Genomic DNA, 16517 nt, shown 5'->3' on the forward strand with positions numbered 1-16517 from the left:
TATATTATATTTGTATTTGTTTAGTGATTGTATATTGTTGGGATCACGAAAGAATTTAGATGTGGTTGAATAAACTCTTTAAAAAATATTTGCTTTTAAAATTTGTTTTCAAAAGTTTTTAGGCGGTTGAAAGATTTTCTCAAACAGTTAAAAATATGAACCACGTGAAAAGTGTGGAAGACGGTTCAATATTTTTAATAATATTTTCAACCGGTTGACAATCTAAACAACAAGATATAGTTTGAAATGTAAAAACTTGTGAAAAGTAAAGACACGGGAATTTTATGGATGTTCGGAGAAAAACACTAATACGTCACCCCTTCTTCCTCTGTGGAAAGAATTCCACTAAAAAACTTTGTCTGATATATAATTTTTTTAAAAAAAATGCTACTAAAATATTTAAATTTCTTATAATAACCAACTCTCTTAAATTTTATAGCAGATTCATATTTTATGATATTATTAATATATTAACATTCATAATTATTGATATAAATTCTACTAAATAATTTATTAAATTTTTTACTTCCAATTCTTAGTTAAAAAATCATAAAATATATTAGTATTAAATTTCATATTATTATATTATTATCATGTTATTGTACTATTACATATATAATTATTTTTTCTTATATCTTCTTGTGATACTATAACTTATTACATAGTTAGAAACTACACTAAAATATAATTACAAAATTAAAATCATAAAATAACATGTAAAAGAAAATTAAAAGGATAAAATATTTAAAATTAGTATAAAGATGGATTATTTGAGAAAATTAATATAGGAGTTACATTTTATTATTCAAGTGATATAAATTATTACAATCAATGTATATTGTTGTGATAATTCATTATCATTTGTTAGACTATTAATTATATATTATGTGGAATAATTAGGCTACTAACTAATTATATATTAGGTGGAATAAATAAAAAATTTTGATATTTCATTTTTACACTTACAACAATTAGAAATTTACAAATATATATTTATTGAATATTTGGATTTGTATTGATGAGAAAGTCATTTTTATCTTTTGACAATTGAAAAACATGGCTAATTATCTACAGATTTGTAGGTATATAGATAAAAAATATATTTTTTATCATCAAACATATATTGATTTTTAATGCATAGATTTCTCAAAAATTGTGTAGAAAATTTTCATGCAATTAATCTAACAACACACAATTTAAGGGGATAATAGAAAATTTACAATGAAAAACTTTGTTATTCTTTTTACACTTTTATAAGTATAATAGTTAAATATATATTCTTTTAATATTTTTAATGATTTTTTTAAATTTAAAAAGCTATTATTTTAATATTTTTTCTAAAAATTATGTATCAAGAAAATGTTATTTAATGATGAGGCATTTATGTCCTATTATTTTTATCTTTACATTACAATAATAATAAGTTTTATTTTGTTCAAGTTTGTACGAATGATATTTTTGTCAACGCATAATCGAAAAACATTGTCCTTTATCCACACTTTTATGTGTATATAGATTTTTTTAAATTTAAAAAGCTATTCTTTTAATATTTTTTCTAACAATTATGTATCAAGAAAATGTTATTTAATGATGAGGCATTTATGTCCTATTATTTTTATCTTTACATTACAATAATAATAAGTTTTATTTTGTTCAAGTTTCCACGAATGATATTTTTGTCAACGCACAATCGAAAAACATTGTCCTTTATCCACACTTTTATGGGTATATAGATTTTTTTAAATTTAAAAATAAATTCTTTTAATATTTTTCTAAGAATTATGTATGAAGAAAATGTTATTTAATGACGAGGCATTTATGTCCTATTAGTTTTATCATTACATTACAATAATAATATGTTTTATTTTGTTCAAGTTTGCACGAAGGGTATTTTTGTCAATGCAAAATCGAAAAACATTGCCCTTTATCCACACTTTTATATAGAGTAGCAAGAAGTACGTGCGATGCACGTAAATATTAATTATTTAATAAAAATTAAAGTTTGATTTTTTTAAAAAATAATTTGAATCATGTTTTTATTTATAGTGGTTTAGTCTTTTGTCATATTAGACGAATAAATTAATTAAAAACTTATATATCTTAATTTCAAAATTGTTTCTCAAATTAAAATTCAAGTCGTTGATTTTATGTTATATAATAAATTATAATGAACATAATATATAGAATGAATTGAACTGAAACAAAATTTGAAAAAATATATATCTAAGCACTACGTATAAGGTATAAGAACCTAAAAATCAACTAAATTATGGATTTTATAAATGCATAAATAATAATTTATATAAATTAAGCACACTAAGGACAAATAATTATCAATTTAAAATATTTGTGACTAACTCATCAAAACATTATCAAAACTAATGAAATAATAATATTGATAATAAAATATAACATATAATATTCCATTTAAATATTAGTGAACCTTCTACATAACTTTTTTACCTTTTGCTTTAGAATTATGTATCATAGATAAATTAATTTTCATATAACATTAGTTAATGAATAATTTTTAAAAAAGTATATAATTTATTTTTTCATTAAGCCATCGATTACGAATTATATATATATTATATTATATTTGTATGTGTTTAGTGATTGTATATTGTTGGGATTACGAAAGAATTTAGATGAGGTTGAATAAACTCTTTAAAAAATATTTGCTTTTAAAATTTGTTTTCAAACGTTTTTAGGCGGTTGAAAGATTTTCTCAAACAGTTAAAAATATGAACCACGTGAAAAGTGTGGAAGACGGTTCAATTGGCAATCTAAACAACAAGATATAGTTTGAAATATAAAAACTTGTGAAAAGTAAAGACACAGGAATTTTATGGATGTTCGGAGAAAAACACTAATACGTCACCCCTTCATCATCTGTAGAAAGGATTCCATTAAAAAACTTTGTCTGATATATAATTTTTTTTTTAAAAAATACTACTAAAATATTTAAATTTCTTATAATAACCAACTCTCTTAAATTTTACAGCAGATTCATATTTTATGATATTATTAATATATTAACATTCATAATTATTGATATAAATTCTACTAAATAATTTATTAAATTTTTTACTTCCAATTCTTAGTTAAAAAATCATAAAATATATTAGTATTAAATTTCATATTATTATATTATTATCATGTTATTGTACTATTACATATATAATTATTTTTTCTTATATCTTCTTGTGATACTATAATCTATTACATAGTTAGAAACTACACTAAAATATAATTACAAAATTGCATTAAAATCATAAAATAACATGTAGAAAGAAAATTAAAAGGATAAAATATTTAAAATTAGTATAAAGATGGATTATTTGAGAAAATTAATATAGGAGTTACATTTTATTATTCAAGTGATATAAATTATTACAATCAATGTATATAGTTGTGATAATTCATTATCATTTGTTAGACTATTAATTATATATTATGTGGAATAATTAGGCTACTAACTAATTATATATTAGGTGGAATAAATAAAAAATTTTGATATTTCATTTTTACACTTACAACAATTAGAAATTTACAAATATATCTTTATTGAATATTTGGATTTGTATTGATGAGAAAGTCATTTTTATCTTTTGACAATTGAAAAACATGGCTAATTATCTACAAATTTGTAGGTATATAGATAAAAAATATATTTTTTATCATCAAACATATATTGATTTTTAATGCATAGATTTCTCAAAAATTGTGTAGAAAATTTTCATGCAATTAATCTAACAACACACAATTTAAGAGGATAATAGAAAATTTACAATGAAAAACTTTGTTATTCTTTTTACACTTTTATAAGTATAATAGTTAAATATATATTCTTTTAATATTTTTAATGATTTTTTTAAATTTAAAAAGCTATTATTTTAATATTTTTTCTAAAAATTATGTATCAAGAAAATGTTATTTAATGATGAGGCATTTATGTCCTATTATTTTTATCTTTACATTAAAATAATAATAAGTTTTATTTTGTTCAAGTTTGTACGAATGATATTTTTGTCAACGCATAATCGAAAAACATTGTCCTTTATCCACACTTTTATGTGTATATAGATTTTTTTAAATTTAAAAAACTATTCTTTTAATAGTTTTTCTAACAATTATGTATTAAGAAAATGTTATTTAATGATGAGGCATTTATGTCCTATTATTTTTATCTTTACATTACAATAATAATAAGTTTTATTTTGTTCAAGTTTGCACGAATGATATTTTTGTCAACGCACAATCGAAAAACATTGTCCTTTATCCACACTTTTATGGGTATATAGAGTTTTTTAAATTTAAAAATACATTCTTTTAATATTTTTCTAAGAATTATGTATGAAGAAAATGTTATTTAATGACGAGGCATTTATGTCCTATTAGTTTTATCATTACATTACAATAATAATAAGTTTTATTTTGTTCAAGTATGCACGAAGGGTATTTTTGTCAATACACAATCGAAAAACATTGTCCTTTATCCACACTTTTATAAGTATATAGATATAGATATAGATTAAAAATATATTCTTTTAATATTTTTCTAAGAATTATGTATGAAGAAAATGTTATTTAATGACGAGGCATTTATGTTCTATTAGTTTTATCTTTACATTACAATAATAATAAGTTTTATTTTGTTCAAGTTTGCACGAAGAATATTTTTGTCAATGCACAATCGGAAAACATTGCCCTTTATCAACACTTTTATAGGTATATATATAGATTATTTAATGACGAGTCATTTATGTCCTAATAGTTTTATCTTTACATTACAATAATAATAAGTTTTATTTTGTTCAAGTTTGCACGAAGGATATTTTTGTGAGTGCACACTCGAATAACATTGCCATTTATCCTGTATAGATAACTAGCGATCTTTGCTATATATAAAAGTGTTTTTAAAAGATTTTTCCCGGAAAAGTAGATCAAAACACTGCAACTACCGACGATTCAACATCATAATTTTTGTTCCTTTTAGTTTTGGATGCTGCAACTCGCAGCTATCTTTGCCTCTCTGATCTCATATTTCCGAACGACAACTTTCAAATGCCGATCTGCGACTCATCCCCAAGCTCTAGCTCCACTAAGTCTTGGGTTGTTCACTGCCTGGCGGCGGGGGCTGCGGTCGCGTTGGCGCTTGGTGCCCATGCATATTATCGCCAATCAATAAGGTTCCGGAGCCGGGTCATCGGAATTATACCTGCTCGGTATGCGTCCTCTCGCTTTCAAGGCAAACCCCTCGTTCAAATCCTAGGCAAGCCCATGATCCAGGTACTTTTTGGCCTGTGTTTTCCAATTATGGTTGCTCGTGTCTCCGGATCAATTGGGTTTACGATTATTCTGCCATCGTTCTAATTTCTTTTACTTTTTGCAGAGAACGTGGGAAAGAGCAAAATTGGCTACGACATTGGACCATGTGGGTAAGGATCTATTGATTTGGCTCAATTCCGTTTGCTCAAACGTGACAACTTCTAACTCAAGTATTTGGTTTTTGTTATGGGTGATTAGTTGTGGCGACAGATGATGATAAGATTGCTGAATGTTGTAGAGGATTTGGTGCTGATGTGGTAATGACCTCAGAATCATGTCGAAATGGTACAAGATTCCGCATTTACTGTCCTCCCAAGTCCTAATAACGCTAGCTCTGTTAAGAGATTTGATTTATGGAGTACAATTTTGAATTTCATAGGCACCGAACGTTGTAACGAAGCACTCGAAAAGATCGGGAAGAAGTATGATGTGGTTGTAAATATTCAAGGAGACGAACCACTCATAGAACCTGAAATTATAGATGGCATTGTCAAGGCCCTACAGGTAACACTGCGTTTTCACTCATGATCTCTCCATAATGGTGAGATGCGCTGAGAACATTGTTTTCCCTTGTCAGATTCACAGTTAAATCTATTCATGAGAAAGCATTTACTTGTAGCAGTCCGCAAGATCAAATTGTACGAATTACTGAAGCATTATGGAGTTTGGTCTTATATTGGTAAACCAGGGGTGTGTGGATTGAACTTGAGAATTTCCAATTGTGAAAAAGATTATTGATTTTTTCCAAAATTTAGATGATGAATTCACTGGTTAGATCTCTTTCAAATATTTAGGTTCTGTAGTAACAAACCTCCTTGGGGTATGGCCCCGATGATTGTTTCACACTATGGATATTCTCACCCTCATTCAGGTCACTGAATGCAACTCAAATAAAATTTGTGGTTCATGTAGGCTGCTCCAGATGCGATCTTCAGCACCGCAGTTACATCTTTAAAGCCTGAAGATGCCTTTGATCCGAATCGTGTCAAATGTGTGGTAGATAACCATGGCTATGCAATATATTTCTCACGAGGACTTATACCATTTAACAAGTTGGTTCTTCTAAGACTATATTCCTCTACGCATTATCATATCTCACAGGCAACATGCCAAAATGGATTTTGATTAACTCTAACGTATATGCAGGTCTGGAAAAGTTACCCCTCAATTTCCATATTTGCTTCATCTGGGGATTCAGGTGTCAAACTGCCATCATTATGTTTTGCACATGTTTCGCATGCTTCATGTATTCAATATAAGAATCAGATTTGTGCAGAGCTTTGATTCTAAATTTCTCAAGATATATCCCGAGCTGCCACCAACACCACTCCAACTGGAAGAAGATCTTGAGCAGTTGAAGGTCCTTGAAAATGGATACAAAATGAAGGTGCCAGCAAGAATCGTTACCCCTGTGTTACTCTTGTATTTTCTTAATTTCCCAGACATCAATTTAATTGTTCTGCGGATAATTAGTCGTTTTCCATAATCTGCAGGTAATAAAAGTTGACCATGAATCCCATGGTGTTGATGTACCAGAAGACGTGGAGAAAATAGAGCATTACATGCGCGAAAGAAACCTGTCTTAGCTGCATAACTCCAAGCCAAATTAAACGGCTTCATACAATATAGCCACCAGCCAGCCACCTTCTTGTAGTCTTTCATATCCTCGTGTTTTTATATTTCTCAAGTGAATGGGCTTCTCTCTGTCCCAGAGCTCATCTTGTCTGGATTTGCTTCATGTAAGTTATACATACAATTCATTATAGCGCTACGTAATTTTATCTTCTCGATTGTGGCTCAGGAATGCCAAACTCATATTTCTAATTTTTAATATTATATTTCATATATCGGATGAGTAATACACATGACACGTCCACATTTGGCAAAGGAAAGGGGCATTCGGAAAATGGACCTCCAGATAATAAACATCAACGCCAATAATTTTAAAAAATTGACGTTCAGACAGCCTGAAGAATGAAGATAAGGGTACGTTAAGATTTTATTTCTGGTGTTCGAGGGGGGATTGTTTGATAAATTATTTAATGTTATAGTTGGTTTCTAATAAAAGTGTAAAATTAATAACTAGAGAGAGTTGTGAATATTTTAAAAAATATTTTCAAATTGCCCTTACCCTAAAATATTATACAGTGATCTTCTGTCCAATCCATAACAAAAGGCGGGGCCCAATTAGGCCCAATCCAATAGCTGAAACGGACATGTGTGACGCACGTGATCCGTTTAAGAACAATGAACGAACCGAAACAACTCCTCAATCCTCATCCATTCACAACTTCACTCCACCACCACAATCGCTCACGCCTCACTCGCTTCCCATTCATCCACAAATCCACGCACTAGCACAATTTCTGCGTGAAAACCTTCTTCTCCATGGCTGGTGTGCTGGAAACCCTGGTTGTCCCACGCGCCTCCGCTCTCCCCTCCGCTTCCTTGGCTCCAATTGCCGGATCCGCCGCACCTCGCCGCTCCGTGGTCCTGTTCTCTGAATTCAGGGGTCTCAAGATCCAGTCGACTCGCTCTTCCACGTCGCCGAATTTCACCTCGAAACCTGCTGGCCGCGGTGGTCGAGTCGTCTGTGAGGCGCAAGACACGGCTGTCGTAGGTTAGCATTCTTCTTCCTCGAGTATTTCTGGTTGAATACAATGTTTTACTATTGTCATGGATGAGGTTTACTTTTTGTGTGCATCGGTTACTTGGATGTCGCTGAAACTAAGTTGCTGTTGTGTGATAACGTTCAACTGATTGTTGATTTAGCTGGTTTAAAGGGGATACCGTGTTCTAATGGCAACGAGAAGGAGTTTGCTTTATTTCAGTTCTAGGAACAAAATTGATATGTATGGGACTAATTTTTGTTTTTTTATTTATTCCTCTCTGATGTAATAGTTACTATATTAGATTGCGAAATTAATTCAGTATGAATTTTTTAAACTACCATGATTTTAGCTGTTGGAGCTTGGTAGATTCCTATGGCTCAAAATATATTTACCGTTAAGAAGAGTAACAATCCATTGTGAAAATTATTGCGTAGTAATAGTTTCACACATAAATTTTTTTGCTCTAATGTTAAGTATGAATAGCAGCATGGTTATTAATTACTTGAACTATAGTGCCTGCTGTTACTGATGCAACCTGGCAATCTCTGGTGATCGGGTCTGATTTACCTGTTTTGGTTGAATTTTGGGCTCCATGGTGTGGACCCTGCCGCATCATACACCCTGTAATCGACAAACTGGCCAAGGATTATTCCGGAAAACTCAAATGCTACAAGGTTAATACCGATGACAGTCCTTCAATAGCAACCCAATATGGGATCCGAAGCATTCCAACTGTCTTAATCTTCAAGGACGGGGAGAAGAAAGATGCGGTCATAGGTGCAGTTCCAGAGTCGACACTAACTACCTGCATAGAAAGATTCGTGTAAATGGTAATTTACAAGTTTGTCTTCGGGAAAGCATTTCTCTCTTTCCTTTTACCCGTCGACACTGCAACCATTGCTCGAATAGACTTGAACAATTTCATGTATAGTTCCCTTATTTCATGTTTTCTACAATATAATGTTAATTATTAAATTATTCGTATCCTCTGTGTTGCTTTGGTGATTACCTCCTATCTGATTCTGATTTTGTATGTTTTTATCGAATATCATATTTTACTCTCACCACCAATGAAGTTGGATACAGCTTCACCCCATTTCAAGATTACTTTTTTGTAATCTCATTTTCTCCTGATGATCAATGACGTCCCTCGACTTTTGAGTTTTGAACTATTTTCCATTAATATGTTGTATCCTATGTTTGATCTCACACACATCTAGGGATCACATGGACCACCCCACTTCCAATACATGAGGGCCCAACCTCTGAAGACAGGGCACGATCTTGGGTTGCCCAAGCCCAAGCCCAAGCCCAAGCCCAAGCCCAAGCCCAAGCCCAAGCCCAAGCCCAAGTTGTATATTACCAGGAGGAATTGTTAAGAAAATGCTTTGGTGATGTCTGATGACCGGCTAAATTAGAAAATGAATCAGAGCCAATGATTCGGGGAGATGCATTTAAAAAAAGGAAATTAAAATAACACATGGTATGCATCGATCTATTTGCCCCTCCTTTCCTAGTTTGGATAGATAACATTTTAAAAAATAAATTATCATAATTTTTTGTGTTACGATACTATGATCATTTAAATTAAAAATTTTAAAATATAGATAAATAAATGATTAGTTGCAATGAGATAAAAATTTATTAAAATAGATTTTTATCATATTTTTATTAAATAAAATGATTTTTTTAGGCTAGTAATAATCAAAAGGCGCTCTAGGTTTTCGGTTCTTGATAATATTTTTATATTTAGTGTGATAACAGAAGATTTTAGCTTAACTATGGTAAATAATTGTAAGACGCAATACTTGTCATTTTACATCACAATTGTAATGACTAATTAGTGGTAAAAGTGCATTTTAACAAGAACTTTGTATTTAACTCGTATATAATATATTCTACATGAACTTTGGATGCTTAGCTTCAGCACGCTCCTTGCATTTTACCTCTGAAGTAATGCAAATAAAACTTTGCGTGCAAACCTTTCACGAAATGGACATGAACTTCTTGCTGGAATCCAGATGACTTCCCCCGCCTTTCATCTTCTCCGCGTTCCTCTCCCAAGCCATCTTCGCTCTGGTCGTTGTCTTCTCCCATAGTTTCAACCAGCGAAGCTTTACCTTCAGCTTTGGTCAATTCTTTTTACACGCGTTTCATGACCAAATCAATTTATGTGATTGGCTAAATCTAGGATTGTTGGTTGTTTGGTTTGCATGTTTTGTAACCTGGTTTACAGCAAAATAATTATTACCATTTACCAGGAAATTCTACTTGAATGATGTTCTTGGTTGTTTAATTTGGTTTGCATGAAGGTGTGGTACTACATCATATATCATGTGCTACACTTTGACATAAAATATGATACAATATATATAAGTCAAGTTGTGGTTCAATGAACACGAACATATGATACAACATATAATGCGGTAATATAATTTCATATATATTATAATTTGTTCCAAATTAACATATGATACTATACAGAACTTATAGAAAAAAGTTCAACTAATTTATACGCGACTTCTATTGTTCAGGTTGAAAAAAAATAATGATGACTTTTTTTTTAATTGTGGTAATATGACATCATAACATCATAAAATATATAGTTACTGACATTATGAAACAACAACTAATTTTGTGTATCTTATTTGTTATTATTACATTATATTTTATATATATATGTCATAATTACTGTTATTTTATAGAATCATAGTATATGTACGTTTAGTTGGTATATAAAATCTTTTAATTGTGGCAATATGACAATATAACATGAAAAATTAGTTCTCATAGTTTGTTAATTTGTAATAAGTGATAAAGCAATAACTAAGTCTATATATCTTATTTGATATTATTACATTACATTTGTGTATATACATGTTATAATAATTATTTGATAGAATCGTGGTATTATGTAAGTTGAGTTGGTATCTAAAATGGCATCAACTAATTCCTATGTTTTGTCCGGAGAATTGGGTACCAGGTTTAGCTCAAAAAAATGAGTAGCACACTCGATTTTCTCCTGATAGGAAAAATAAAACCAGTTTTCATAGCATGAAAATACTTCTAAATGAGTTTTTTTTCTAGCTCGTTCGAGAGGTGGGGTGGACAGTTTGACTCTTAAATTGTTGAGTTGAACTAGTGGCTAGAGGGCTATCGGAATCCTCGCTGGTAACGAAATTAAATCACAATTTTTACTTGTAATTATGCCTTTCATGTTGTGTATTTATGTCTGATACCCCGGAAGTCCCGGGACATGGATAACTCCCGGGATGTCTCGGGTCATGGGGCCGGGCTACGGATAATGCCCGGGTCGAGAAAGGGTATTGTGCCCAGGTAATGAAGGAAAGATTATTTATGAGATGAAGATAAGCTGTAGTAAGACAGGTCGGCAAGGAAGCCCGGGTCCTGAAGAACCCGGGACAGTAGGGAGAGAAGCCTGACATAGATGCTCTGGAGAGAAGTTCATTAAAGGGATCGAGCCATCGGAATAACCGGGACATGACTTCCCCGGGACGTGGAGTGACCGGGCTCCTATATAATTCCCCGAGAAGCATTCTACCCTGGCCACCTCGATATGAGTGAGATATTTAATTGCGCTGACTTGACAGAGTATGCACTGCTGACCTATCTCTGACAGTAACATAAATGGTTGACAAAATTAAGTAGGCTGGATGTGACTAGTGTGAGACTTGGCATGTCAGAACAATAGGGTATAATCAACCGTCCTACTATAATTAATGCTCAAACACAAAAAATGAAGTCATCATTGCATCTCCTACTATAATTACATGTTTATTCTTTACATTTAATCTCTATTCAGACATTAATATACACGTTGAATGCTCTCATTTATTGTTCATTTACTCCCCACTCTCCACACCAATCTCACAGCCATCACTTGGTTACATTGGTTTTCTTGCTTGAGTTCCATGCTGACTTAAGCATCCGAGTGGTCACGTCGGACAACCCTCCGACGTCCATTCACGTGGTTCTTTTCTTGTTCGCAGATCTCTCAAATCGCTCATGAAGGAAAGAAGTTCAGTTCATACGTTCAACTCATGTTTCTTTTAACATCTTGATAGCAAATCCGACAGAGTACCCGAACCGACTCGTCCCTTTCGCTCGGGTTGCATCAATGTCAGTTCGAGTTCTTTTATTATAAGGTTAGAAGACCACATAAAGACACCACGATTAGAGCTTGTCTTGAAAGAATCATACATGGAGAGTGCAGATTTTAAAATTAATGGTTAAAGGATTGAACGTGAAAAAAGATTTAGCTTTGGGGATTTTCCCTCAATTTACCTTTTTTTCTTTGGATGCAAATTGGAGTGGGGCGGTGGCGTGACAAACTGACAATAAAAAGGGCACCTCTGATTCTGAACGCGAAAAAGATTTAGCTTTGGGGATTTTCCATCAATTTACTTTTTTTTTTCCTTCGGATGCAAATTGGAAGTGACAAACTGACAACAAAAGGGGGACCTCGAAAGGCGCGTGTGATAAGTTTTACGTCTCTTCAGCGGTTTAATGTCCAACTATGCGGTCTATCCAACCAAAACCTTAGCCACCGAACCAGCCGCTTTATATGGTGCGAATCTCTTTCTCCAACCCCAATATCCTCAACTGCTCCATTATTTTCCCGTTGTCCCATTTCGTCTCTCTCTCTCTCTTTTCCCTATACATTGCTGCAGGGATATTCTCCTCTCTTTCGTTTTTATCCCGGTAACAATATCTTTCTTTACTTTTCGGTATTCTGGATATCTTTATTTGTTTGTACAACTTTCATGTTCTCTTTGAGTTTGGCGATTAATTGATCTTTTGGGGTTTTGTTGCCTCCTTACGGACCGCTGGCATAACATGTTTTGAGGTTTTTTTTTTTGTTGAACCCTTTCAATGGTATGCAATCAAACGGAAAATTAGCTTTTTTTTAGCTTTTCTTCCAAAATTTTAGCTTGTTACATTAGCATTTGGAATTCTTCGTCATTTTTCAGGCTGGTGTTTGTGGCGAGGTGTACGCTTCCTTGCTTCTTTCCCAATCAAAGAAGGTTTACATGTGAAGAAATTTCTCTTTCTTTTTACTGTCTTTTTAATCATGTTGCGTAGACACGAATATATATGAGTTATGACCATCTTTTGAGTTTCGATTTGAATTCTTTTTACATGAAACGAAAATCAAAATTTTACGTTTTTTATTTTCATAAATCAAGGCTGCTTCATGTCAAAAAAAAAATTGAGAAAAAATAGATTCTTTTGCATTTTTTAATCGATTTGTGATTTTTTTTTCTGCAATTTGGCTATCTTAAAATTATTGTACAACTCTCAAGAAGATCCTGGATCTTTGTGAAGGTGTATTCTCAAATCCAACCTGAGTTTTTCGCCAGTTCCCCCGTGCTTCCAAATAAGCTGATCTAATGTGATTTTCGTGTCATCGTCCCTAATGAATGTATTGGAATTTAAAAATGTCTTTTTTACAACATGGTCATAGAAATAACCGAGCATGGCATCTGTGGAATCCAATGAATTGATAAATATTGTTTTTTCTTCCTTTTGGAGTATTATAGTTCCGTGAGAGGTTGGTAGTATTTAAAGCGTGATTTATGACGTTTTGATTGTTTAGGTAACATAAGATAAGATCAAATAACATGGTCCCTTAAGGAGGATAAAGGCTCTTTCCTTAATTTTCTGCATCATTGAATTTTTGTAGTTTTTTTCCTTGCAGTAGGACGGCTGATTTGAGGTTTTACCAGTTGATATAAAGTCATCAGTTTGTTGGTGTTTATTTAATTTGAAATGATTTTGCGATAGTGGAATCCAGAACAACTCAAGCATATGATGGTTTCATGAATGATTTACTGTTTTTCGGAAGGATATCATTTGTCACCTATGATGATTGTTGACCATTATTCCTTCTTCCTAACTGATAGTAACTCGAGTTTCTAAAACAATCATCCACAGATTGACGACATCTACCATTCTTGTAGTTGAATGCATCTTGGACCTCAGCTAATTGAGTGTTTCAGATCTTCGAGATTATCTTATTTTATTGTTTCTATGTTTCGTTACCATCTATGCTTGTTGCATGATTGCATCTTCCACTTTTTCTCGACGTTTTTTTTTGTAAAGACGTGTATTCCACTATAATCTGTGTGCAGGAAACCTAAGCTTTGCACCAACATTTCTTTATTTGAGTGCTCTAAGTTGTATGCAAAATAATCTATGAGTGATTGTAACCTGGTCTCTATATGCAGTTTTATGGCTTTTCAGCAAAACTTTGATTCCTCTGCAATAAATTTCGGATCCGAGGGGAATGATATGCTCAAACAAAAACTGAATTCTGTATCAGCGTCAGCAACAGCTTCAGAAAATGTAAATGGATGCTTTGATTGCAACATTTGTTTAGATTCATCTAACGACCCTGTAGTCACACTTTGCGGACATCTATACTGTTGGCCATGCATTTACAAATGGCTTGAGGTTCAAAACACCTCACCTGATTCAGATGGGCAACCTAAATGTCCAGTTTGTAAATCTTACATCTCTACCTCGTCGGTGGTTCCCCTGTATGGTCGTGGTACATCCTCGGCATCCAAGTTTGAAGCTAGGAAAACTTCACAACTGGACTTGGCCATACCCCAGAGACCACCAGCAATCGGGACAAATGTGGTGTCTGCCACTGCAACATCAGTGACTTCGGATTCAAATCAGCCGAACCATCCGAACCCATTTCTGCCACAGAACCGAACATTTCATCAACATCAATATTTTACCCCACCGTTTGGTAATTATACCACAACAACCAATATGTTCAGTCCAACCATTAACATGGTCAGTGAAATGGTGTTTGCCAGAATGTTTGGGAGCCTAGATTCGAGTTTGTTTGCTCATCCATATTCCAATTCTGACCACTTTCCAGGAAACGGTAGCCCAAGGATGAGGAGGCAAGAAATGCAGTTGGACAAGTCACTTAACAGAGTATCCATCTTCCTTTTCTGCTGCATTGTTCTGTGCCTTATCCTTTTTTAGTTTACATTTTTATGGTGTACAGGTTTGTATAGATTCTGAGGGACTGCTTATATATGCAGTATGCCTTGTGTAGTTTTTGTTAGAGACCTATTACAATACTTGAACTGAACCGGGATCAGCTTTTCCTGCTGCACCTGATATTCTTAGAAAACCTCTACATTTGTGGAATATTAACATATGATTAATGCCCACTTCCCTTTTGTATTTGTGTTTTTAACCTCTTGCAAAGAGGATTATACATGCTTTTTGTCTGTCAATTTACATCTGGTCGTACGATATACTGTATCAATATTGATTTAACTTTTTGGTACTATTTCAATATATTTTTCATAGGATCAAATGTTTCATTTATCTTCACGTATATATAATTCTCACAAATAAGAATATGAGTTCGAAACATTATGAATAAAAGATTTGAACTGCGCATCATATATATTTATCAAATCTCCATCTAATTTTGATGGGCAATATATTTACACATCGGTTACGAAATGTTTGATATTCACGTCCCTTTCCACATGGAAATCTTGCTAACATCATTTGAAGGAAAGTCGTGTCATGTGAGGTCAAGATTCCAAAATTTCTAAATTTAGGATGAACATCAATACTTGTAATCCCTTCCATGTGAGATCAATTCCGTATTAGTTTCAAGATAGTTCGAATAAGAGACTGACAAAAAGCCAGGCATTGTGAGCACTTGTTCTATAAGCTGAACCATATGACCTCGGGGAAAAAATCACAACCATTCTAACAGACGACCGCTATCCATAATTGCTGTCACCTATTCAAGAATGTTCACCGCCGTAAAGGGATCGATTTTACTGTCTGCACGCTCCAGATATCTTGTTGCTTTTAGAAAAACCTTGTCTTTTAAAATCCACTGCTGCTCCATTGCTACTGCTTCTGCGGCCCATGAAAATTCCCAAAATACTCGGCATCAAGATGCAGAAATTTGTTTTCAAGAATTAGCCATGTCGAAGTCGATCGCGACACTGTTCAGGCTCCCGATTAATGGGTTGATGAAAGGTCCATAACCGTGAGATATTTCGCATTATCAGAGATCATCGAAGCCGCAAGCGTTTTTCCCAGGCACTTCAGGTGTGATTTTCGGTCTTTGTTATTTTAATCTCGTTCCTCAGATTTTTTTTATCTTGTTGATCGCCTTTTTTTCTCCTGTTGAAAAGTATCGTTTATCTTCTGAAAATAATTGTCTACACTGTTATTAATAAGAGGTTATTTGTTAAGAATCAGTCTTCTGGAATTTTGCTTTTCTTGATTGGTTTAGATTTACTGCGTGTGAAGAGTTCACTGATGTATATGATAACGACATTTTGGGAAACTAGCATAAAAGCACGTGCATTCGCACGTGAACCCATATTCTAAATAACTAAAGAATAAATTAATAATAAAAATATTTTTAATCTTTGCATAGTGATCCAATCCATCAAACAACATTTCGTTCGAAAAAAGATAGATCAATATAAAAATACAAATACAATGATATGAAAAGATTTGAATTGATTAAGCAATATAAGAGTGTACATAGAATTA

General features: G+C 32.6%; 3 protein-coding genes across 10 annotated transcripts; all 3 read left to right on the forward strand.

The window, feature by feature from the left end:
• The first annotated feature begins 4922 nt into the window (after positions 1-4922).
• On the forward strand, positions 4923-7095 carry LOC142526544 (3-deoxy-manno-octulosonate cytidylyltransferase, mitochondrial-like). Its single transcript, XM_075631015.1, has 8 exons — positions 4923-5292; positions 5396-5441; positions 5530-5616; positions 5711-5835; positions 6244-6383; positions 6478-6529; positions 6608-6718; positions 6825-7095. The coding sequence occupies exons 1-8, from the start codon at positions 5068-5070 to the stop codon at positions 6915-6917; spliced, it is 879 nt and encodes a 292-aa protein (XP_075487130.1). The 5' UTR covers positions 4923-5067; the 3' UTR covers positions 6918-7095.
• Positions 7096-7588: 493 nt separating this feature from the next.
• LOC142526545 (thioredoxin-like) lies at positions 7589-8927 on the forward strand. Its single transcript, XM_075631016.1, has 2 exons — positions 7589-7951; positions 8457-8927. The coding sequence occupies exons 1-2, from the start codon at positions 7720-7722 to the stop codon at positions 8768-8770; spliced, it is 546 nt and encodes a 181-aa protein (XP_075487131.1). The 5' UTR covers positions 7589-7719; the 3' UTR covers positions 8771-8927.
• Positions 8928-12370: 3443 nt separating this feature from the next.
• Positions 12371-15276, forward strand: LOC142526932 (E3 ubiquitin-protein ligase RMA3-like). 8 transcript variants are annotated; one of them, XM_075631606.1, is made up of 3 exons: positions 12371-12531; positions 14192-14768; positions 14857-15276. In XM_075631606.1, the coding sequence occupies exons 1-3, from the start codon at positions 12386-12388 to the stop codon at positions 14875-14877; spliced, it is 744 nt and encodes a 247-aa protein (XP_075487721.1). In that variant the 5' UTR covers positions 12371-12385; the 3' UTR covers positions 14878-15276. The 8 variants fall into 8 exon arrangements, with proteins under 8 accessions (XP_075487721.1, XP_075487715.1, XP_075487716.1 ...); XM_075631603.1 differs by lacking the exon at positions 12371-12531 and adding exons at positions 12821-12839; positions 12935-12988 and having other exon boundaries at positions 14192-15267; XM_075631602.1 differs by lacking the exon at positions 12371-12531 and adding exons at positions 12822-12839; positions 12935-12996 and having other exon boundaries at positions 14192-15269.
• The last annotated feature ends 1241 nt before the right edge of the window (positions 15277-16517 follow it).

Source organism: Primulina tabacum, chromosome 15, assembly GCF_025594145.1.
Source record: "Primulina tabacum isolate GXHZ01 chromosome 15, ASM2559414v2, whole genome shotgun sequence".
Lineage (NCBI taxonomy): Eukaryota > Viridiplantae > Streptophyta > Magnoliopsida > Lamiales > Gesneriaceae > Primulina > Primulina tabacum.